At 45.9% G+C, this 25,476-nt stretch overlaps 1 protein-coding gene and 1 long non-coding RNA gene across 13 annotated transcripts in view; one reads left to right on the forward strand and one right to left on the reverse strand.

Moving 5' to 3' along the window:
- Positions 1-1,167: 1,167 nt before the first annotated feature.
- Positions 1,168-7,106, reverse strand: LOC128347262 (uncharacterized). Its single transcript, XR_008317466.1, has 3 exons — positions 5,953-7,106; positions 4,080-4,173; positions 1,168-2,281 (listed from the first exon to the last, which is right to left on the reverse strand). It is a non-coding gene; the product is annotated as an uncharacterized LOC128347262 (long non-coding RNA).
- The window catches only part of C2H3orf14 (chromosome 2 C3orf14 homolog), a 50,309-nt gene continuing 31,047 nt past the window's right edge, over positions 6,215-25,476 (forward strand). For 6 of the 12 annotated variants that reach the window (XM_053301646.1, XM_053301650.1, XM_053301647.1 and 3 more), the window contains exons 1-3: positions 6,215-6,366; positions 17,729-17,817; positions 24,181-24,304. In XM_053301646.1, coding sequence (XP_053157621.1) covers positions 17,765-17,817; positions 24,181-24,304 — 177 coding nt within the window. In that variant the 5' untranslated portion in view covers positions 6,215-6,366; positions 17,729-17,764. Of the gene's footprint in view, positions 6,367-16,897; positions 17,010-17,728; positions 17,818-21,161; positions 21,378-24,180; positions 24,305-25,476 lie in introns of those variants that run through there. The other 6 variants (XM_053301653.1, XM_053301651.1, XM_053301652.1 and 3 more) reach the window with 4 other exon arrangements.

Genomic DNA, 25,476 nt, shown 5'->3' on the forward strand with positions numbered 1-25,476 from the left:
TACAGGAGTAATAACAACTGTGTTCACTATAATAGGATGCAGAGGAGGAGCATCCAATTCAGAAGTAACTCCACATGGTCATCTGACTGCCCCACATTATCATCAGGCCCTGAAGAGACCTGGTCAGAAGGCTGCAGCAGGGCCTCAGGTTCCTCCTGGTGCAGCAGTTGGAGGGGTGCACCTGGGATGGCAGATTCTCCTGTTGTGGCTGTATCAGGTAAAGCATCTGGAACGCTGGAGGTCGGGGCTGTACCCATTGCAGTGGTGGCCATCATGGATGCAGAAGCGAGTGCCTGTTCTGCAGAGGCCCCAGGCCCGGTCTGAGAAGGGTGTGCTGGTAGGGTCTGTGGTTGGGCCTGATGGCCCTTGTTGCAGCCTGCTCTGTCCACCAAGGGCTGGTCTCGTGTGTATCTTCAGGCTGGTTGGGTATGGTCCCTTTGTTTGGTGCGGTCTCTGCCACATTCAGCCATAACAGTTGTCCGTTCATGCTCCTGGTCCTCCAATAGGGAGGTTGTAAATTCTGTGTACTGCATGGTGCTTGAGAAGGAAGAGATAGTGCAGAAAGAAATAGAAAATAGAGAAGGAAAGTACAGGAGCAGGCAAGGACTAAAGAAAGCAGGAGATAAAGCAACAAGGAGGAAGGAAATCCAAAGCAGAGAGAAATGCTGAGAAAAGCTGGAGCTCTGCCAAGGTCCTGTGCAAGTGAGCAAGACAGGTCAGGAACTGGGAGGAGATTGACCAGGGGCATCTTGGGATGGCTCCTAATCTGCATAAAGCATCCTATCTATTGGGAGCAAGTGGGCATGACAACCCATAGTAAAGGATACCTAACCAATTTGAACAAAATTTGCTACAGCTATAGGGGCACATGGGGAAACCTCAATGGCATAGTTTGTGATGATGTCATCCACCCCAATTCAAGATGGCAGACATGTAAATTTTGAGGCGCAAGAAATCTAACTTGTTGACTTCAATTTGAACCAAATTTAGTCCAGTTGGAGAGAAATTGAAAGGAAAGTAGGCAGATTAGTTCTTACTAGAACAACTTGTTAGGTATTCAATAGTCAGTGATACACATATGTAATTTTTTTCCTCTTTTACAAAGAGAAATATTATGAAAAATTACTGTAATATTTATATTTATTCCAAATTCATTCAGCACTCCTCAGCTCTCCACACCTCTTCCAAACAACAGCACATACATTGCTCCTGCCCAAATCAATCATTAGGAGATGATGTAAACTACAGCCATGCAAAGCAGCCCCAGTTCAATTTGGAGCCAGCCTCAGTGCTCCAAGTGGGCCCCATTATGACTCAGCACATAGCAGTTCAATTCAACTCGATTCAAAGGATCATTTTGAATCTAAGCCAAATCCTTGGACTCCCCACCCAAGAACCCAGAATCCTGTACTTGCCAGATGGGCAAGAACACAGTCTCCTTAACCTTCAATGGATATTGTGGAGTAACTTTGTATCCCAGCTGAATATTTGTGCAACAACCAAGAAGTTTTTAATTCTGCAGTGTTATCTTTTTAAGACACTGTAAGTGGCACTCCAGTACACAATACCCCCCAAATTCACTTAGTTAGCCTACCTGGGTTTGGCCTCTGCGGATGAAAAAATGCCTTGCGTAACTCTGTACCCCAGGCATGGATGAGTTTTTCCTGTTGGGATACAAAACTATCCCAAGCCCATCTTTATTCTTGCAGTAACTTGTTACCCAATGAATTTCTCTTTATAAGACTGCCTGGACACATTTGACAGAATCTGCAAATGTACTCAGAGTTTGCAAATATAGATCAGGATGCATTCAAAGTTCATTCACACCTAATGTGTTTTCCTTGATAACAACTAGAAACCCTGCATTTGCGAAAGCTATGTCAGGAGATCAGACATTCTTTTGGGTTACAACAAATGCAAAAGTGGGGTGGATAACCTGGGCCAATTAATCTGCATGATCACCTGCAGACCTAAAATCAACAGCGAGCAAATGACACTTTTTTTCAGTCAGCTGAATGTTGCTGGTATCATCAGCCTTATTATCTGGTTGAGTCTCAATCCCATTTGGGAACACAGATCTCCTCAAATAAGACAGCACACATTCCTTGCTGAGGCTGGAGAACAGCTGATTGAAGGAGAAATAAAAGAGGAATGATGAATGTCCATCATCTAACCAGTTCATGAAATCAGCAATGATCTCCATTAACCACACATTTATACAGCCAACTGCAGCTGCAAGTGCTCCAAGCGGGCATTGCGCTCTTTTCCCAAGGGCAATTGACTGAAAAACAAGAAAGAAGTGTGAAGACTGCCCAAGATTTGCCTGTGTAGAGCATATTGCAACAATAATATACAAAGAACGACTTAGGTGAAAAAGTCTGGAAATGCTGGTTTTTCTACAAGGGGTGGGGGGTGGGGTGGTAATTTGCTAGCTTCTCTGCCAAGGTTGGGGTGGTTGATCTTTGCTAGAGAAACTGAAAAACTGTTACTTTGTCAGTGCTCAGAAAATACTTAGTAAATTGTTGTTTGAAGTTCTGAATCAATCTCAGGGACTCATTTGTACGGAGCGGTATATAAATGTACTAAATAAATAAATAAATAAATACAAGCATTGTGTCCTCTTTTTAAAAAATGTTGTTGCATAAAACCCAGATTTCAAAACATCATAAACAGGCTTTAATAAACAATAGTGCTAATGTTTGACAGTCAACATGTTCCCAATTAAGACTATTTTCACTGGCCAATATTCCATGCAGTAGTGTATGTAGTGTGACAGGGCAGCTGCAGAATGACTTAAAAAAACCTTCTGGGCAGTTGCGCAGGTAGTTATATTATTTAACATATTTACATCCCACCCCACCAGTACAATACTGCTTGGGGCGGCTCACAACAATAAAATAATATATTTCAATTGGGAACAAGAACCTGATTTGATTCTGGTTGAATTTGGCCTTTGAAATGTTGCAAAAACCCTCCTGAACACCCTGAGAAAGCTCAGAAGGCACACTGGAAGCAAGACGTGTACTTGGGACAAGGGCCGCAGCAGCAGGAAGCTGCACGCAGCAGTGGTTTTGTTTTTTTTTAAGATCCCGCTCGCTGCTTCCCTCCCTATGGCACAGAACCGATTTGGACCTCATCTGAACTGTTTCAGCACTGAACCTATGCATGAACCTCATGCACATCCCTAATCCAGTCACTTGCTTACATCCAGATTAAGTTACTCATAGGCAGCGTAGGCTGCCTGATAGGACGCTTTCCTCTCTCTTCCTCCAGAGAGGGAGAGGAAGGGGAAAACATTCTATCGGGCAGTTGCCCTGCCTGAAATAACTGGCGCAGAGTTCACCCAGGCTCTCGGTGGCCCGGGTGTGGGAGGGGGGAGTTTGCTCAGGGCTCCTCTGGAGCCCGAGCCACAGGGCTTCAGCAGCCTTTTCCATTGGCGGCCTGGGTTCTTTGAACCGATTCGCACAACAGTGGCTACGCCCCTGACAAACACTAAATATCTCTGTGGGGTATCTAAGCTGAAATTTTGCAACAGAAGGGGCACACTTATTTTCAAAGATGGGGAACCCCTGCTTTTGCATTACGTCTGGACTTAAGGAAGAATACGGGCCCCCAAAGGAAATGGCCTACTACAATGGCAGAAGTTTGCATCTACTCTATTACTACCAGCAAGAGCCTAGTCCTGTAATGAACAGGACTTCAGGATGAGTGAGCATAATCTTTCCTTGTAGTGCACTGGTGGACAAATTGTTAAGCCACAAATAAAGGCCATGGCTGCATCTAAGATGAGAGATATCCATTATCCAACATGATATCCATGTTGGCCTATTTGCCAACATGGGGTTTCCAAAAGGTCATTTCCTGTTTAACCTAATCTTCAAGGTGAAATTAGTGCATAAGCCTTGATCAAAGTTCCCCCCACAGATCCTGACCCTATTCTTCTACAATGGGGCAGCCATGAAAAGATCAGACGAAATTACTTTGTGACAATGTTTTAATTTTTATTTGATATGTGTATCTTCATTATAAGGGTAGTTTAAACTGTTTTAATGAATAGTCTACATTAAAGCCTTACTCACCATTGCTGCACCACAGCCTAGTCAGGTATACTTCCACTATTTAAATTTTGGCTCGGCACACTGATTCAGGACTGGAGCCCAGACTTTCAAGCTGCTAAAGCAGGGAGAAGTATGAAAAGTTATTCATCTTCTAGGAAGAATGGGAGGAGAGCTGGTCTTGTGGTAGCAAGTATGACTTGTCCCCTTAGCTAAACAGGGCCCACCCTGGTTGCATATTTATTTATTTATTATTTATTTATTCGATTTATATACTGTCCTTCCAAAATGGCTCAGGGCTGTTTACAACAGAATAAAAATAAATAAAACCAGTTAACAATTAAAATCAAAACTATAAAAACAGAATAAAACCAATTAAACATTCAAACAGCTAAAAACCCTGGAGAACCAGGGCAAACATTAAAACAATTAAAACAAATTAAAAACCCTGAAAGGCCAGGCCAAACAGATGGGTTTTAAGGGGTCTCCTGAAGGCCAGTAAGGAATTAAGATTACAAATTTCTGCTGGGAGTGCATTCCACAGCCCGGGAGCAGCTACAGAGAAGGACCACCTCTGAGTCGCCACCAAACGAACCCAAAACAAATGGGAGCAGAGTCGCTCGGACCTTGGGGACCCAGTCTGTGGCCTCCAATGTCTGTGGGGGCTTCGAATAGCCAAGAGGCCTCTGGCAGCCACCCTGCACCCACCCTGCCAAACCTCTGTTGGGTTTTTTTGTTTTTTAATTACAGCCGCCGCATGGCCGAGGGGTAGCTGCTGGGGATGAGCAGAGCGGTCCTTCTCCCCCCCCCCCCGCTGCAGTGGCCGGAGCGTCACTGGGTCTGTCCGTACAGCCTAGCTTCTCTTGCCAACTGCAAGGCATGCCTTGCCTGCACAGTTGAGAGATCATTGCAAGCCTGTGACATCACATGACTTCTCACATCACTGGGAAGGTTCTAAGTTCCCTCCGTGGCATCTCCAAGATAGGGTTGAGAGAGATTCTTGCCTGCAACCTTGGAGAAGCTGCTGCCAGTCTGTGAAGACAATACTGAGCTAGATGGACCAATGGTTTGGCACAGTATATGGCAGCTTCCTATGTTCCTAAGAATAACATTATTTATCTGTTCTTCTCTGAAGCACCAGGCTCAATTGTAGTGATGTGCACAGAACCACAGAAGCGTGGTCCGGCACTGAGGGGACTGTCACTTTAAGCGGGGGGTGGTAGTACTCCCCCCCCCCGCGCTGGTCTTCCCCCTCCGGCGCTGGTGATTTAAAAAATCTTCTTGGGGTGGCAGAGTTCCTCCCTGCCGCCCCTGCCCCCGTCGTTGTCCTTCTAAGCTGGATACGATGATGAGCTAGCGGCGCGCATGCACTCTTCATGGCGCACACGCTCGTCTCCGCCGCTGGCAGCGGCAGAGACAAGTGCGCGCGCCGCGAAGGGCGCATGCGCGCCGCTAGCTCATCATCGTATCCAGCTTAGAAGGACAACAACGGGGGCAGGGGCGGCAGGGAGGAACTCTGCCACCCCAAGAAGATTTTTTAAATCACCCGCGCCGGAGGAGGAAGAGCGGTGGGGGGGGAGTACTACCACACACACACCCTGCTTAAAGTGACAGTCCCCCGCCCATCCAAATCTCCGGAATTCCGGTCTGGTCCGGAGGACTTTTCTATTGCGCCGAACCGAACCATGCACACTCCTATTGCAATTAGAGACAAGCAAAGTTGAAATTATTTCGTTATAGGTACAAGAACTTCCTGTCAGGAAGTCAAATTGCAAATGATGGTAGATTTTCTAATTTTTGAATTATGTGCCTCCCGCCACCCCGTCTCATAAACCCCTGCAAAATAGAGCTAAAAGGCTCCATAAAATTAAATTACGGAGAATGCAGCAACACGTACAGGCTTGTATAGCCACTTTATCCTCCCCAAAGCAAAAAGTATTGCGCTCTTTCTCTGAAGGAAAGGGAAGGCAAAGTGCACAACCGTGTCCGGAAAAGCAGTAACTCCGGCTCAGCCCTTTCTGCCTTTCCCCTCCACCGTTTCCAACTGTGCTCTCCAGCAATTCTCGTCGTCCAGTCACAACAGCGGACGTGCACGCGGAAGCAAGGCAACCGAGCTCCCTGCCCGCCACAGCCCCGCCTTCTTCCAAGTGGACGAGCCAATCAGGCTGCTTCAGGGCTCGTTTTTTTCCAGGCTTTGCTCCTTTCATCCTCTTAGTAACGCGATAACAGCTCGCTGGGCGGAACAGCCCCGATGGCCGTCATGGATTAACGGAAGAAAAGTTGTGGAGGCAAGGATGGTGCTAGCTGAACGGTAGGGTGTCGCGACGGAGTGGGTTGTTCTCCTCGTAGAAATGTGCCGTGCTCCTAGAAGTGTGCATCTGGTTGCTACTCTTCTTACCCCACTTTCTTTAAGTTACGGAGTGGTATGATCCTGGGTGCCCTCCTTTTTTTAAGACTCAAAGTTGTGGTATCATCCATAAGTACCCCGGCGCCCTGCATTGGGGCTCGTTCTTCTGTGCATGTCTCTTTTCCGACCTTTCCTAGGCAGGTGTTCCAAGTCCTCCTGCCTTTTCCTCGCGTTATAGTACATTCCCTGCAGGGTCTTAAATGAAAGCGAGAGGGAGCGAGCGAGCAAGCAGAGTTTGCAGCTTCCCGTTGGGATGAAAAGGGATCTTTCATTTCTCTTAGGTTGAGGGAGGGTGCCAAATGCAGGGTAGAGGCAAGGAGGAAGCAGAGAGAGGGTGGGCAGCTCTTCCCACAAGGAGTCCTGCCTTGAGATGAAGGGGAAAGGGGTTGCCGGAGGCGTCCTTGCCTTCCAAAGCCCGGAGGGAGTCGCCCTGTTGACCTGATTATCAAAACCAACGAAGAGATTTATGGGCCCTGAAAGGCCAGCTGGTTTCATGTGACACAAGTTCCCATCGATTACACAGCCCACCTCCTCAGATACTTATAGTGTTTTCTCAGGTGCCAGATATATAGAGTTAAAACATTTATACCAGGGGTGTAATGAAGCTGGAGTGGGCCCAGAGACAAAATTTTAAAATGGGCCCCTCGCTGATACACACACACTCACTTCAAATGTGACTTGCCTCTGGGGGGCCCCTCGGGGAGTGGGGGGCCCCAGGCAGCCGCCTGCCCTTGCCTAATAGTAGTTACTCCCCTGATTTAGACACAATAGGGCAGAAAGACCATGCGATTCAGGAGGTCTTTCCTATGTAACTTCAAAATGTAAACGAGATAAGCCCAGAAGACCATTCACAACAGCAGCAATTGGTGAGAACGAATCCTGACTGTTCTCTGTATCTTCATAGCCTTAAATTTTGTATTCTTGGACCATGTAGATGTGTATCAAGTCTCTCATTGCAAAGTCTCTCTTCTCGTTTCTGTTTTGTGCGTGTTGCCTTCCCTCTAAATAGTTTGTGAAGTCTCACCCTTGCTCAGACTGCTCATCTTCCTCAAATGTGTTTGGAGTGCTACCCCACCTTCAAGATGAACATGTGCCCTATATATCCTTATAAGCTGGGATAGGGAGAAGCTCGCTCTGATCCACATGTGTGCTCTTCTCCTTTTGTCACTGTTTGGAACAGAGTCTCTGTTAAGGGGTGAAAGAAAAGGGGGGCATGAGGAGAGGCTTGAACCAAGATGGAGAAATTGTTCCTGTTGGAATGTCTCCCTACCCAGAAAAAACTAACTCTAAATAAGGGATGTCCATGTTTGGGCAAGACATTTACTGCCAGACATCTGGGGCATAGTTCCCTGCAGTCATAGAAGTCTCATCACACACACTTTGTTTTTTGGAATATATGCACTCCAGGGGTTGAATGGCTTGCATCAAAGTAACTTAAGCACATTATTGAGACATGTGCCTTCATGTACTCTGCAAGTTCAGGCATGCAGCAAAATAATGGTGAAATGCTTACATTTTGCATCAAAATAAATTCAAAGGGTGGTGAAATAGTCAAGTTCTCTTTAAAAAAATTTTTTTAGTAATCTCTCTTTGTCAGGCCTGTTTGCAGGAATAGGTGAAATGAATCCCAGATTACGCATACGATGGAAGAATTCTTTGTGTAAGAAAGGTTCATTTAAAAAGAAACCTTTCTAGAAAACACGCCAGATAAATATCTGACTAAGTTGTCTCATCTTCACTGATAATAGCTCTAATCGTGGACAAGTTCAGTTTTGCAAATCTGAGAAAATATTTTCCATCAGTATGATTTCCTAAGCCACTTAATGGTGCAGCGGGGAAGTAACCTGCCTAGATAGCAGGAGGCTGTTGGTTTTAATCCCCTCTGGTGTGTTTTCCAGAATATGGGAAACTCCTTTATTGGGCAGCAGTGACATAGGAAAGTGCTGAAAGGCGTCATCTCATACTGCACGAGAGATGGCAGTGGTAAACCCCTCCTGTATTCTACCAAGAAAACCACATGGCTCTGTGGTCGCCAGGAGATGACACCAACTTGATGGCACAACCTTTCCTTTTCCTGTGATTTCCTAAGACCAGCTTTGCTCCCAGTTCTGAAGCAGGTCCTTTGTCTTTGGAACAGAGAGTTAGAAGAAGCAATTGCCTTCAGAATAGCTCTTCATTAGTGAGTACAGCTACTTCCCCATCTACCTAAGGGCCAAGGTACACATTGGCTGCATTCACACTTAATGGAGGACTGGAGTTGCAGGAACCTGTGTACACTGGTATAGTTCCTTACTGTTGCGTCCAAACATGTGTGACTCCAGTCCCATCCATTGTGCTCTGGCGACTCCAATTTGAACCCTCAGTTTGTAGTGAGTTTTGTTGCTCCAAACCAAGGGTTCATGGAGCCTCCATTCCATCCGAATGCAGCACTGGAGGCTGCATTCGGCCAGACTGGAGTTGAGGGAGGAAACTCTTCCTCCCTCTCTCCCTGAGGGGAAGAGCAGAGAAATTTACTAAGGAAATATCCCTGAAGTGTTTGATTTCTAAAAACTGCTTCTGCAGCATCTGAAACAAGTTTAGATTCCTTGTAGGGTGTTGCTAGGTGTGAGGAGCAGGGAAGAGGCAAGCACCCTGTTCACACATTGTGTTCAACACTCTTACGATGAGTGTACAGTGTACACTGGTATAGTTATTCACACGTTATGTTGAGTACAGGTACACTCTGTAGCATACATTTGAGGGACCTTTACCCAGGTTCAATGAACACAAGTTCATCATCCACACAAAACATTTACAACTGTGCAGGCATCTCTACGCCCGTACAGCAAAATGTCCAAATACGGCTAAAGGAACCCTATAAGGGACCAAGCCAGCTCATGTGAGAGGAATTTTAGCTGAGTCACCTCTCCCTGTGCCTCATGAGCTGACCTGGTCTTAAATTAACTAAAAGAATCTCTGGTAGATTGAATTCTTTGCCACCAACCGCTCTTCAAATAACAGAGCTTTTGATGACCAAAGGGAGGGATAACCCCCAGTCACCTCCTTACTGTGCTAGCAGGCACATATAAAAATGTGGTTACACATATATTAATGTTTAAGTGGGAAAATAGCAGTCCTTTGCAGTCCTTTTGCGGAGCGTGGGGTGAACTAGGGGCTTCCCCTTGTTCCAGAGCCGGTCAAACACTCTGAGATAATGTTTAAACCAAGAATAAATCAATCAATTTATTATTGTTTTCCAAAAATAAGCATGTTCAGGATTTTAAAGTGTAATGATTGCTAATGAGGTTGCCTTCTTAATGGTTACAAAAAAGTGTTGCTGGGTATACAACATAAACACAGGAAAATAAAATAACACTCCTAACACAATTTTTACTAACACTTTACAAGGACCTTGGTGAAACCAACTCTGCCATCTGGTCCTGAGACAGACAGAACTCACCCTGAGAGAGCCTTACAAAACTCCATTCCACTGCTCTCTCTCAGGGCACACCCTTCTTCCCAGAAGCCCCTTGGAAACACTATAAACCTTCCCATCTTTTCCTCAGATTGGGTCTGGCTCAGACCTATAGCTTCTCAATCAGGGGAAAACCAGCCTTTGCACCATTAACCCAGTAGTTGCTGGGCTGTTCACTACAAACCTGCTCCGGTGTTTGCCATTTAAAAAAGAAGTTATTCTAGTAAGAACTAATCAGCCTACTTTTCGTTCACATTGAGGTCCACAAGTTGGATCTCTTGTACCTCAAATGTTCACACATCCACCATCTTGGATCGGGGTGGATGACATTTTATTTTATTTATTTATTTATTGTTGAATTTCTATACCGCCTTTCATTAAAAACAACCCCAAGGCGGTTTACAGAAGTTAAAAACATACAATAAAAATGACAATTAAAATATTAAGCTAAATATATAAAACAAATCTAATTTAAAAACTATAAAATACAAGCATAAAAATATATAGACACAAGAATAAAAACACATAGAAGCAGCACAGAAACAGTCATGTAAAAGCCTGGGTAAAAAGCCAAGATTTAAGAAGCTTTCTAAAAACTGTGATGGAGTCTGAGGAGCAAATGGCCACTGGGAGAGCATTCCAAAGTCTAGGGGCAACAACAGAGAAGGCCCTGTCCCGAGTGCATGATCATCACTCATCTCATCATCATCATCACATCATCACAAACTCCACCATTGGGGCATCCCTATGTGTCCATACAGCTGTAGCAAATTTGGTTCAAATCAATTAGACTGTTCACAAGTTAGTGCACTCCTCAAAAGTTTGAGCCCGCCATCTTGAATCAGCATGGATTACATCATTACAAACTACACCACACTCGCCCTGCCTGTGTGTCACTTGCTACAACTGTACTTAATTTGGATCAAATTGGTTAGACAGTCCTCAAGTTAGCCCACTTGAGTCTCAAATGTTCACACATCTGCCATCTTGGATTGGGGTAGATGACATCATCACAAATTATGCCATTGAGGTTTCCCCATATGTCGCTACAGCTGTAGCAAATTTGCTTCAAACCAGTTAGGCAGTTCACAAGTTAGCCCACTTGTGCCTCAAACATTCATCCGTCTGCTCTGGAGTTATACAGTAGAGTGCATTGTTTTCAAAGGGGAGCCAGTGTGGTATAGTGAATAGAATGTGAAATTTAACTCTCTTGGTGGCATTGTTTTATAGTATCATAATGACAGAATATGATAAATCTATGCTGAGCTTGGCTCCTTGGAGGAAGATTGGATGCAAAGCTTTAAATCTGCTAATGCAATTGTTCTGTGTGCAGGTTGCAGAAGTCAAGTATGTTGTTGGTTTTGACCTATTCTTTCCAGGAACTCGCACATCACCGGCTTGGCATAGTTCTTCCCAATATATTGAGTTCCTATGCTTTTTATTTTCCTTTTCAGTGTAGACTCTAGTTTTGTTTATGGGAGATTGGAGAGGGTAAGGAGAGGAAAGGGGTATATTCTGTCAGCTTCCCTGACCTCTCCTGAAGAACAAGTCGTCTCGCCCTGCCTGCTCATTCCTGAATTGGCCAAGGAGGTTTGTTTTTGCAGCCCTGGAACTTCTGAAGAACAGCTTGCTTGCACCTTGATTGCTTTACTATCCCGCCTGTGCCTTCTACCTTAGTGCTTGACTTGTTCCACCTGCCCCTGAGGACCAGAGATCTCTTGTGAGAGGGGAGATTTCTGGAGCCCTTGGGAACAAAAATAGGAAGAATGCACGGCAGAGACATAGCCAAAGGGAGCCGGCCTTTGGTGCCGGGCTTTCGGTGTGGGACAGGTCTGGGTGGGGGGAGTTATATGAAGGCAGGGTTGGCGGTCTGGGTTAAAGTTTGTTAGTCCTCCTTTTATTGGGCTGTGCTAGGCCTCTTGTTGTCATGTGTTTGGGTTCTCTTAGGCAGGGTGTTGCGAGGGGTGGGTGTCTGGCAGCTGTGGGGCAGCTATTACTGTTGTGGTGGGGAATAGAAGAAGAATTAGTGTTGGCAGAGCAGCTGGCCATTACAGGGGAAGGAAAACCAGTAATTTAGTAACTGTTTCCACTTCCAGCTGCCCTGTTAGCTCTCTTGCCTCAGGGAGCAGTTCCAACTACCCACAGAACCTAGCTTTGCTCCTCTGCAATAAGACCAAAATTATTCTGGTTCAGAATAAGACTGAAATCATCCATGACTTGATCATGGATGAGGGAGCTGACCTGGCTTGTATAACAGAGACCTGGATGGGGGAGGCAAGCAATGTTCCCTCTAAGGCGTGCATACATGCACGCACTCACAAGTTTTTGGATGTCTGCTCAGTTCATTTTAGATCTCGCTCTGGTTGAATCAGGAAGGCCCCATTCTGAATGCAGGTCCACGCACACTGGCTTGATGCTGCTACCCAGAACAAAACTCATTCTGCATAGTGTTGAAAAAAATTAGAGGGACCATTGAAGGCTAGTGGCCCAGTTTGGGCCCAGCTTCTCCCACCAAGCTACTCTGTTGAGCAGACTAGGGGAAGTGAGTGGGGGGGTGGAGTGGCTATACATAAGAATACCATCCCCCTTGCCAGAGCTCCTGTGAGACAGTTGACTTATATTGGGTGTGCTAACTGGGCAAACAGGCACCTTTTACCGTGGTGATTCTCTTTATTTAGCAGGGGGAGAGTAACTGGCCCTATTCACCCCCAGCACAGTACTTCCAGTGACTGTTGCTGGTGTGTGTCTTATGTTTCTTTTTAGAATGTGAGCCCTTTGGGGACAGGGAGCCATCTTATTTGTTTGTTCTTTCTCTTTGTAAACCACCCTGAGCCATTATTGGAAGGGCGGTATAGAAATCGAATTATTATTATTATTATTATTATTTCTGAGGCTGGGAACTAGGAATAGATTGGGGAATCTGTTGGTGTGCCATCCACCCCACTGCCCAGCTGAATCCCCAGATGAGCTGACGGAGCTGTTCTCGGACTCTTTGTGCTGGGGAACTTCAATATCCACTATGAAGCTGACTTGTCTGGTGCGGCTCAGGTGATCATAGTGGCCATGACAACTATGGACCTATCCCAAATAGTTTCAGGACCAAATTGTTGCTGGCCACACACTCTATTTGGTCTTTTGTTTGCATCAGAGGGGTGTTCCGTGGGTGGGGGATCCTCTGGTTTCCCCATTGTCATGGATGGACTACTACCTGGTTAAGGTTGGTATCACAGCCACAAACCAGCCCTGCAGAGATGGAGGACCCATTAAGATGGTCCTCCCGAGATGGTTGCTGGACCCAGTAGGATTCCAGAAAGCCTTGGAGGGTTTTAGTGTTTGTTCTGCCAGTGATTCTGTCGATGCCCTGGTGGGAACATGGAAAAAGGAACTCACCAGGGCAGTAGACATGATCACTCCCATCTGATCTGTTCTAAAAGTGGCCCCTTGGTATACAGAGGAGTTGCGGGGTCTGAAGCAGCAAGTTAGGCGACTGGAACACAAGTGGTGGAGAACTCTTCTCGAAATTGACAGGACACAGCATAAAGCCCATTTGAAGGTTTATGCTGAGGTGGTGCATGTGGCCAAAAAAAAAAATCTGGTCTGCACACATTGCTTCTACATGTTCACGTTCAGCAAAGTTGCCCCAGGTTGTGAAGAGTTTGATTCAGGCTCCTTCCATTTCGAACCAGTCCTCGAAGACTATGTTCTTCTGTGATGCTTTTAATGGGTTCTTTGTGGACAGAATCTCTTGTATTTGAGCCAACTTGGACTCGACTGCTTTTGCAGAGTCTATTAAGGTATATGGTGTCCAGCAATCCTTCTTGCCCTATTAGATTGGATCAGGGATGCCTGAGGAAGCCTGACAAGCTGCTTGGGGCGGTGTGGCCTACCACTTGTGTTCTGGATCCTTGCCCAACTTGGCCGCTTCTATCTAGCAGGGAAATTGTTGGAGATGGCCTAGTTAACATTATTAACTCATTGCTGAGGGAGGGTAGGATGCCTCCTTGTTTGAAGGAGGCATTGATTAGACCACTTCTTAAGAAGCCTTCCCTAGATTCCTCAAAGATTTACCTTAGAAAGCGCCTTCTTCTGTATAATCCCCATTGCACGTTGAGGTCATCAGAAGAGGACCGTCTCCAGTTACCGTCTCCAGTTACCGTCTCCAGTTACCGTCTCCAGTTACCGTCTCCAGTTACCGTCTCCAGTTACCGTCTCCAGTTACCGTCTCCAGTTACCGTCTCCAGTTACCGTCTCCAGTTACCGTCTCCAGTTACCGTCTCCAGTTACCGTCTCCAGTTACCCCATTGGTACATCTGGTAGCAACTTGTAGCTGGACCTTCTTTGTAGCTGCTCCTGACCTATGGAATGCACTCCCGGCAGATATCCTTAATCTAGGCTCAATGTTGGCCTTTAAGCGAGCCCTAAAAACTTACTTGTTTGGCCTGGCCTTCCAAGGTTTTTTAATTGTTTTTAAGTATTTTAATTGATTTTAAATGGTTCTAAATTGTTTTAAAATTGTTTTTATATTGTTTTAAATAGTGAAGCTATTCTTACAACCACTGAAAAGCGGGCTAAAGGAGCTTAGCCTGCTTTCCAGGGATCATGGGAACCACCGGGCTCACAGTTGAGCCCGATGCTCCCAAGGCAGCTAGCCCACCTAATTACCCCTCTCCTTAGACAGGGTTAATGAAGTGAGCACTCCGTTAACCTCATCTTTTTGCTTGTGTTTTGCCGTGGCGCATGGCGACACACAAGTAGACCCCCAACAGGGAGGCTGCAAGCAGCCTCCTAGGCTCAGGGGGCTCTCCAGGATGCCCCGCATGCTCACGCCGGGCATCCTGGGACATCCGGGGGTCACGCGGCCCCCGATCCCTGCAGCCTTCGCCAGCTCCGTGACGGAGCTGGCAATTTTGTGGGTGGCTGATCTGGCTGCCCAGGGCTGCCTCCTGATTGTCTGCGGGGAGACCTGCTCTTCCTGCAGAAGCACCTCAGTGTGTTTTTAATGGTGTGTTTTTATGTTTTATAAACTTGTTGTGCACTGCCCAGAGCCTTTGGATGGGGTAGTCTAGAAATGTAATAAATAAATAAATAATAGCAAAGAAAAGAACGTTTACTGGAAATTTTCCTCTAAAATCAAGCAGACATACTTCAGCCTTCAATTTGTTTACCTATTCTTGGGATGAATCAGGTTGCAGTGAATGGAAAGTGAGTCAGTCACCACCAGCAAAATCAGAACCTCTTGATTCACTTCTCTTTCATCCCAGAATAAGTGATTATGTAAGCAATAACATGTGGTTGCTGAGTTGAATTCACAGTTCCATATAGAAACTCAAAAAATCATATTTTCAGCCTGCTTTCCAGTAGGCTTATGAGATCACCCGGCATTCCATGTGTGTGTGCCCCCGCCTCCATCAATTTCGCAGTGCCTGGACCAATATGAACCAAATTTGGTACAGTTGTGCTAGAACAGGGACACTTCAGTGGTGTAGTTTGTGATGATGTCATTGTAGTAGATTACCAAGCCTTTGTCTCAAGGCAAGCCCACATGAGGGGAAGAAAAATGCTGAATCATCCCCTCTATGCTTTCTGAGCAAAGGCTTCTCCCAAAACTTTCCAATAATCTTGGTACAATTTAGGCTGCTGCCACTACCCAATTATTGTCAGAGTTTAAATCCCACCCCCCACCCCCGCCAGGCTTGGGTGGAAATCCCAGGGGAAATCTCCTTTTTCCTACTGGAAAACTATACAAAAACCTTCTTTTCAAGAGTCCCTGCAGGCACTTGGTGACCATGGTCCTCCAAGTAGACCACTGTATGCTTTTTGCCCACTCCTGCGTCAGATGGTGATTTTGATCTCAAAATAATGATATCCTTGTGTGGGGAGCCATACCCTCCTCACCACTCTGAGACACTGCAAATGAGGGGGGTCTGTTCCCAAAATTGGAGAGGTTAATAATTGTATAGCTTTGTGGACCAGTTTTACTGAGAATGATGTTCTTATCCCTTCCTCCCTTTATCAAGCTTCCACTGTCACCACCAAGCTCTTCTGGCTTAGGTTTGTAACCTGACAACCCCTTAGTAGTGTAGCTGAGGGCTATGTAGGAAGAAGTAGAACTCACAGGACAATGAGTTAACTTTAAAATAAAACAAAATCAAGTTTATTGATGTAAAGGTAAAGTGTGCCATTGAGTCGATTTTGACTCCTGGCACCCACAGAGCCCTGTGATTGTCTTTGGTAGAATACAGGAGGGGTTACCATTGCCTACGTCATGCAATATGAGATGATGCCTTTCAGCATCTTCCTATATCGCTGCTGCCCGATATAGGTGTTTTCCATAGTGTGGGAAACATACCAGCCGGGATTGGAACTGGCAACCTTCTGTTTGTTATTGATGTACAAGTATCTTAAAGTTTATTGATGTATAAGTGCCTACTAGGATGACGATGACAACAACAACAGCATATATTTATATACCGCTCTTCAACCAAAGTTCACAAAGTGGTTTACAAAGAAAAATACATATAATGGTCTCCTGTCCCCAAAGGGCTCACCATCTAAAATTAACATAAGGCAGATACCAGCAACAGCCACTGGAGGGATGCTGTGCTGGGGCTTGATAGGGCCAGTTGCTCTCCCCTTGCTAAATATAAGAGAATCACCACTTTAAAAGGTGCATCTTTACTCAGTTAGCAGAGGGGCCTGTGTTGGATACATCAAGCGTTCCCTGACTCCTAGCCCTTCTACTGGAAACAATTTCCCTGGTTGAAGATCCGTGTATATACCATACACATCCAGCCTTCACACATAAGAGTCACGCTTGCTAACTGGAGGTTTCACTGCTGTGTACAACCTACTACCCACCTCCCAATATCCAACCCAGAGACCCTCACTAGAGATCCTATCCCTAGTCCTAACCATCCCTGTCACTGGCTCATCCAAGCCTGCTGACTCTGTGAGCTACCAGTTAGACAGTTTAACTGCCATTCACTTTTCCCATTCTAAAGCCCCTCCCTCAGGAATCCCACCTGGAGGGTAGTTCCTTGGGCTTCAAAAAATGATGGGCAGCTCTGCTGCTGCCAACCATCACACCTTGATTGTACGTTCACATAGAGATGCCAGTGTGCTTCTCCAGCCCCAGGCTTATTGAAGAATTTCAGGGGCTCAAAAGAGCCTGCTTCAAGAGAGCAGTAGATTTTTCAAGTGCTTGAATTCTTCACCAACATGGATTTTAATCCAAACATTTAAATCCTTGAAGCTTTTATGATGTTCACAACATTTGATATTGTCCCTGCTAGATTAAACCATAGCCCAGTATCCTTTTTCCAGCAGCCAGCCAGGTGCTTCTGGGAAGCCCACAGGCAGTCCCGTCCACTCTGAAAATTAGTTATCTAAAGTAGAGGAAGGACAATTTGGATGTTCACATAGAGGAGACAGTTTTAAAACAGAAAGCTATCAAACATACTTTGTAAAGCATTTATACACTGGAAATAGCTATAAAATAATAATAATAATTATTATTATTATTATTTCATTTATTTATTAAGTTTTATTTAGTTTTATTATTTTATTTATTATAGTCCTTGTGCCTCAGCTCCATCATCTGCAACAATTGTTTAAAAGGACCTACTTTGAAATCAAGTTTGCAATATGTATTGTTGAAGAGTAGTATGGTGCTGATAATCTTAAGGGTTCAGATTTCTCTTTTAAAAGGGGACAGTTGCTCAGTCTCTAATCCATTTTTAAATTAACTTTTCAGGAAGTATCTGTGTATGTCTTTGAATAAATAACTTTTGCTTCTCCTTTTTCTTTTAATAGAGTGGTAAAGCTGGTCCATTAGTCACATAGCCAAAGATGGCATCCTATTTAGCACAAGAAGTTCAGCTTGCTAAAAGACATGAAGAAATGTAAGTACTTTATTTAAAAGACCTACCTTTAGGAGTTAGCAAACTTCAGTTGCCCAGTCACTTAAAATTGTGAGATTCATTGTTTAGAATTTAGATATTTTCCCAGGCCTCTTTATTTAATACCAATTAGTGATGTGATTTACCAAACTGAGAATAACCAGACAGATTTTTGTAATTATTTAGATACTCTAGAAAAGCTACCAGAGTCTTACAGCAATATCACTGTCTCACTGAACTCAATGAAAGTTTTCACAATAAAAGTTGATCTGTTCCATCACGGACTAATGTTGCCTCTAGGGGGAGCTCTGGTGCCAGTACTGCTGCTCAGCTGAAATGCTAAGTCCTGACACTGAATACTCTGATTTTAAATTCCAGCTATAGCTAAGCAACTAGGTTCTGCCCTCCTAACTTCAGTCTGCAGTCTCATTTCAATGTAGTGTTTTTCTCCTTATGGTGGATGTCTACTACCTTTGCTGGGCAGATGTACCTCTTAAAGTGGTAGGGTGGAAGCAACTGTCCCTATTCATCACAGCACAGTATTATTCCTGGTGGTTGTTTCTGGTGTCTTCCATGTGTCCTTTTTAGATTGTGTGCCTCTTTGGGACAAAGAACCATTTTATTGTGCTTTTTCCCATTCCTTTTGTTATGTAAACCACTTTAAGAACTTTTTTGTTGGGCGGGAAACAGCATATTTGTACTCTAATAATAATAATATTGAATATACAATTTCAGAATATATGCGGATTATTTGAATACTTGCTTGAACCCACATCCTATATATGTGTGCAGCAAACTACACCTTTCAGATAGGAGGAATGAAATTACTCAGTAGACTAAGGGAAATAAATCCTTTTCCTGCCTCAGCCAACTCTGTTAGTTGGGGAGGGACATAGCAAAGAATGTTGCCAAGTAGACACCTATGTGCTGGAGTAGCACCTGGGGCTAAGACCCTTTGCATACCAACAAGCAGTCAGAGCACCGAAGTCACAAGGCAGTCAAGTACAGGGGTTAGTTCATGATTCAGCTAATTTCAGATCAGAGATGTCCAAGGCAGTCTTGTGCAGGGAGACCTCCGATTAAGCTCACTTGAGAATATGCCCCAGAATATTGATTCAGCTTTTAGGGTTCAGTGATTTTGCTCAAGGAAGAGGATTCAGCGTTCTGGTCTCATTTGAGCCATTGCAGGAGGTCAGGGATTGACTGCAAAAGCAGCACCAGCCAGGCCAGGCTTCAGAGAGGAGAGTGTGCCACCACAGACCCACATAAGTCACACACATGTCTGACTGGAGAGGTTTCTTCTTCTGGGATCTCCTAGCAAAGCAGGAAAGTTAAAGAAAAGGAGAGATCATTACAAATGTATATTGATTGGTCAAGAGGAAGATGCATGGGTAGAATGGGGCTATTGCTGTTCAGAGGGACTAAAAAACAAAAAGCTGTTTGGGTTAATAAGCATGTCCTTATCTGTGCTTGTGAAATTGTGTCCTGCAACTTTTAAAAAATGCATTGTGTTAAGGCATCTCCATAAGTTTAGTTCCTTTATTATATTTATCCCGTGTATGGAATTTTAGCAGCTCCTGTTGATACAGCAGAAGTGCTTCAGTATGGGGAATACTAACAAATTTGATATTGAAAATATTCTGCCTTGGCATTCTTCAGTGGTTGACAAGGCAGAGAGAATGTTAGCAATATTTAAGAAAGAGTAAAAATAATACAGAAATAGATATAATTTTGGTACAGAAATCCATGAATACTGTCTCTTATTGTAGTTGCTCCTCAAAGAAGAAATAGCAGACCTTGCAAAGTACAGACAAGGGCAATACAAATGGTTGTGGGTGTAAAACTGATTTGATATTTTTAATACAACTAGACTGAGTTAATTTAGAGAAGACAGATTCACAGTGGCAATGTTATTTGATAAATAAAGTATCTAAATTATTTGCAGGAAGTCTAAATGAATGAATATTTTCTCTTCTTCAGCAGAACAATAATCGCCTTATCCTTACTTTACTCTCTCCGCCCTTGCACACTGATTGGCTTAAAACCAGGCAGCCTTTTACACAGTATGCAGTACTGGCACTAGAAGACCCACCAGCCTCATTATCTGTTTTATCACAGTGAAGATCAAGGTGTAAGGGATTACTGGGTCCAACTCCACTTACGTCTTACAGTCGAGGGTCACCTCTCCTCTAGCTGGCTCTGGATTACTGTTCTAAGGCAGTCATTTGTCATATCAGCCACCTAATCCTATGCATATTTACTCAGAAGTGAGTCCCACTGATTTCAGTAGGGCTGCCAGTAAGGGTGGTAGGATTGCAACCCTAGAATGTGTTTCTCCTCATGGGCTGAGCATTCACTTACCTAGCCAATTCAGGGGTAGTTGAATCTACCCATCACAACATTTTCTCTGTGTTTGTCTTCCTGATTTCTGTCTTCATCTAAAGATCATCCTCTATAATAAAGAGCTAAAGTGTGCGACCATGTCTCTGCGCCCGTGTCTTTCTCGGGCGTTTTGGGCATGCGCAGAGCGCATGCTCAGAGCACCCGAGAAAGATATGGCCGCAGGGACACGGGCGGCCATGTTGTTTCCAGGCCAGATGGAGGAGAAGTGGGAGGGAAGAAGCGGCAGCGGCGGAAGGAGCCCTGCCGTTAAAACGAACATCGGGACCGGGAGGAGGAGGAGAGGGGAACGGGGAGGGAAGAGACGGCAGTGGCGGAAGGAGCCCTGCCTTTAAAAAGGACATCGGGACCGGGAGGAGGAGAACCGAGGACCGGGGAGGGAAGAGGTGGCAGCGGCGAAAGAGAACAAGCGGGAACCGGGGAGAATGAAGGAGAACAAGCGGGAAGGATAACAAACGAAAAAACGAAGGAGAACAAGCGGAAACCGGGGAGGGCAGAGGCGGCAGTGGAGAGGGAGAACAAGCGGGAACTGGGGAGAACGAAGGAGAGCAAGCGGGAAAACGAAGGAGAACAAGCGGGAGGTGCCGGTTGTAATGGCCGAACGCGCGACACAGCTTGCAGCATAATCCGCCCCCTCCGCCACTGACGGAGCCCCCCAACATGTCATCCTCTGGGGCGTCCGTTTCAGAGTCGTCTCCCCACCACGGCGGGAACTCGGAGGCTGCCAGACTACTGTCGCCGCCTCCGCCCCAGTATCGGCCTCCTGCTCCCCTGTCAGCACTGCAGCGTCGCGCTGCGCTGCGCACAGAACGAAACCTTTATCCGGGCGCTTGAGCGGGGAGGAGGAGACGGCCGGGGGCGGACCCCATTCAGCTCCTTTGGCCGCCTTGCACTATGGGGAATGTAGTCGCTCTCAAACTAATCTGGACTGTTCCCCCTTGCCACAGAGCAGCGGAACTGCAGTCCTTTTCCTTGGCGGGAAGGGAGAGGAAGAGAGAGTATATGAGAGAATTTCCGAAATGTACTTTGGGATATGTAGTCTCCTGCTGAAGCCTCTAATCTCCGGACTCGAGGCGGTGGGGGAGGGGGGGGCGGCAGCGGCGAGGGAGAACAAGCAGGATCCGGGGAGAACGAAGGAGCCCGGGAGGAGGAGCGGCGGGCCGGTAAGAAAAAATGCAGGGGGGGGGAAAGGGCAGGGGGAGGGACAAGAGGGTGGGGGCAGGGGGAGGGGCAAGGGCAAGAGGGAGTGGGCCAGGGGGGAGGGGCAAGGGCAAGAGGGAGTGGGGCAGGGGGGAAGGGCAAGGGCAAGAGGGAGTGGGCCAGGGGGGAGCGGCAAGGGCAAGAGGGAGTGGGCCAGGGGGGAGCGGCAAGGGCAAGAGGGAGTGGGCCAGGGGGGAGGGGCAAGGGCAAGAGGGAGTGGGCCAGGGGGGCACGGGGAGGGCAAGAGGGAGTGGGGCAGGGGGGAGGGGCAAGGGCAAGAGGGAGTGGGGCAGGGGGGAGGGGTAAGGGCAAGAGGGAGTGGGGCAGGGGAGGGGCAAGAGGGAGTGGGCCAGGGGGAAGGGCAAGTGGGAGTAGGCGTGGGGGAAGGGCAAGTGGGAGTGGCCGAGGGGGAAGGGGCAAGAGGGACTGGGACAGGAGGGTGAGAGGGAGGGGAGGGTGAGAGAGAAGGGTGGGAGGGGGAGGGAGGGCAAGAGATTGGGGTGGGAGGGAGGGGAAGAGAGGCAAGTGTGTGGGGTCAGAGGAGGCAGTGGGCCCAGCCGGGTGGAGGAGAGGGGAAAAACGTAACCCAACTAGCGCCCGTTAATTTAACGGGCTTAAAATCACTAGTCCTCAATATTCTGGTCAGAGGGTTAATAGTGCTTCAGTTAAGGAATAGCCATATTCCACTCACTGTTCGCAAGGTTTATCATATGCCCACTATCTCAGTGTTCTCCAGATGGTCTCTTTTGGTATCAAACACAACAGTTCCCCCACCTTGGTTTGGAGGCTTATGATATTAACATAAACACCAATACATAAAGGTTCCTGCCTGCAACCTTGGAGAAGCTACTGCCAGTCTGTGAAGACAATACTGAGCTAGATAGACCAATGGTCTAACTCGGTATATGGCAGCTTCCTGTGTTTCTTTCTCTCTGCAAATACCTCTTTTGTATCCAACCTTTCCTGCAACTCTGGTTTCTTTAAATGGTTCTCCATTGTTTCTGTATGCTTGAGGATAAGTTCTCCTTTATCATTACTTTGAAGACTTGAGTCATTCACACCATCATCCTTAAGGGATGAGTTATCCCAAATGAGACACACCCCAGCTTCTGTTGACTTTCCCCCACAAGTCAGTTTAAAAGCTGCTTGGCAGTTGTTGTGGCGAGTCTCACAATCAGTGACACTCGCTGGGAAGGGATTTGCGGGGAGAGCAGGCTTAGCCCGTTCTACCCGCAGACGAACAGGAAAGCAGCCCCGGGAGGCTGGATCAGCCACCCACACAACTGCCGGCTCCGTCACAGAGCCGGCGGGGGCTGCAGGGATTGGGGGCCGTGTGGCCCCCAGAAGTTCCAGGATGCCCCACACAAGCGTGGGCACAAGCATGTGGGGTATCCTGTAAAGACCCCCCAGGGCTGGGAGGCTTGTTTCAGCCTCCTGGAGGAGGTCTCCTCATGTGTTGCCGCGCCACGGAGCCGCGCCATGGCAACACATGATCGAAAAGGCGGGGTTAGCTGAGCGCTTGCTCCACTAACCTCATCTAAGGGGAGGGGGAATTAGGAGGGTTTGCTGCCTGGAGCCGCACGGCTCCTGTGGCAGGAGATGATCAGGCAAAAGCAGGCTAGGCTCCCTTAGCCTGCTTTTGCCCAATCATGAGAATCCCCTCGTTGTGTTTTAACTTTAGGCTCCAGAAGGATGGTTTGACTTTGGTTCAAGTGGGTCCTGTCTCTTTTGCACAAACGTGGCTTATCCCAAAATGTTTCCTACAACCTAACAATTCCAAACCACTCCTGCCAGCACCACCATCTCATCTAGTCATTGAGATCTCACAGCTTTGCTTGTCTAACAGGCCCTACACATGGAATAGGAAGCATATTGCCTTGGAGGTCCTGGGCTTCAGCATCTTACCTTGGAACTTACATTTGGCTTCTAGCACCTCATGGCTATATTTCCCAATGCCAAAGTATACCACGACTTATGCTATCTATCACCCAAGCTAGACAATGCATGATGTCCACCCCAGGCAGGTCACCATGAGTTCATCACATCTGTCACAGACCCATTTCTTTGTTTCTGATGAACATATCTCTCACCTGTGTCAGAGATGGTCTCCAACAACTAACATATCAGTGGGTAGGAACAAACAACTTCTCCAGAAACCCTTCTGATCAAGGTTAATGATAAAGTTGGGATCTGAGAAGTTCCTTATTGTACAGTTGGAAATGAGGATAGAACCTTGGGAAAACATTGTAAAATAAAGGGAGGATTTGAAGAAACCATTTCTGCCACATTGCATTATTTATGGGAGATGTTTATTGCAATGAAGAGATGTGAATGTGCTTTAAAAAGTGCACGCCAGTTGAACAGATATATGCCAGGGTTAGATATGTGACTGCCTTCCCTCTCAACTTGGTGTGGCTTTGGGTCACAATCGAGCTATATACTTGATTGCAGACCCTAGTTAACCCATTTAATAACTAATACTGTAGATTACTCACTCTGCATTACAGGCACACCACTTCTGAGATGTTCAGTGCTGGTTGTCTGACTTGTGCACAGAGACTGCTTGTTGTACAACAAGATGGTTGCTTTCTCCATGGGAGCACAGCAAGGAAGAGACTTCCTGTGCTTTTTTCCTCCTTCAGTGCACCCACGCTATATTCAACATAATTAGGGAAAAAATGGGTGAGGGTAAAAAGGTTGTTGTTTTTCTGGCTGTTGTGCAGAAAGAATGGTCTGCCCACTTATCAGAATGTTTCCCTTTTGTAGCGTGTCTCAGAGACTGGTGTTGCTTCAGCAGATGGGGGATCATCTTGGAGACAAAGATGCTGAGAAGACATGGCAAATGCAAGAAGCTGATGCAGCTCATAAAAGAAATGTAGTACTTTTAAATGTAAGTTTTTGTCTGATAACAGATAAACTATACAGTAACATTGTGACATTTTTAGAGCATTGTTTTCTGGTGAATTCTCAAATAGTAGCTAACCTATTCTGATCTCTGTGCTAAGGAAGGAGAGAAAAATATGATTTAACCTTGGGATTTGATAAAGCTATCTCTCATGCTCTTCCTTTGACAGCAAATATGGCAGAGGTTGTTAAGAACATAAGAATCATTGTTTCTCTATGTAGAGTCCTTTGAAAACTTTTGTTGAAAAGCAGTATATAAATATTCATAGTTGTATAAGTGTCTTTCTTAAGCAAAGCAATTGTCCATCTTGTGCTTTGACACTATTTTGCCTAATGACTAACCAGATGTCCCTGCAGAGGTCTAGAGCATGGAATGACAGATATCCATCCCCTGTTTTTTGTCTGCCAGCCCTGAATCCCTATATTAAGTGAGGTGGGGGATCTCTCTTTCACATAGTAAACTCTCACAGTGCTACAAGGTTCCTGTTAGAGACTGGCTGGAGCCTTGAAGAGAGGCTGGAAATATACTGAAACTTTTGCTGGTTTGATGGTTGGTTTTATTAATTATTAAATATGTTGATTGCTTTTCTACTAAAAGTGCCCAAAGCAGTGTACAAAGATTTTTTTAAAAAGTTAAAAATAAGTACAAGCTTCATATGATAAAGAGAATGCACATGAAGCAGCAGAAGAACTAGGAAGCAATAAAATCCTGGGTCACCATAAATCAGCAGCTGTCAAAAGCCTGCTGAGAGAGGACAGTCACCAGTAATAGGGGCCTGATGGGCCCCTGTGAGGAGAAGGTTCCATATTCTGAGCTCTGCAACAGAGAAAGCCCTGTCTCGGGTTACCACCAGTTGCGTGTATAATAAAGGCTGCACCCGAAGCAGAATCAAGCTGTCAATACCTGCCCCCCACCCCCAGCCAAAGATCTCAAAATACAGGCAGGTTCATATGGGAAAATGCAGTTTTTAAAGCATCCAAGAGCCAAAACCTTTAAGGGTTTTAAACGTAAAAAGCAGCACCTTAAATTGTGCCTGGAAAAGAATTGAAAGCCAGTGAAGATGGTGAACTATAGAAATCACATGCTTTATATACCAGGCTTCCAGCAACATTCTCGCCGCCCTATTCGGAACTAGTTGAAGTTGCCAGACATTCTTC

This window comes from Hemicordylus capensis, chromosome 2 (genome assembly GCF_027244095.1).
Source record: "Hemicordylus capensis ecotype Gifberg chromosome 2, rHemCap1.1.pri, whole genome shotgun sequence".
In the NCBI taxonomy this organism is placed as follows: Eukaryota; Metazoa; Chordata; class Lepidosauria; order Squamata; family Cordylidae; genus Hemicordylus; species Hemicordylus capensis.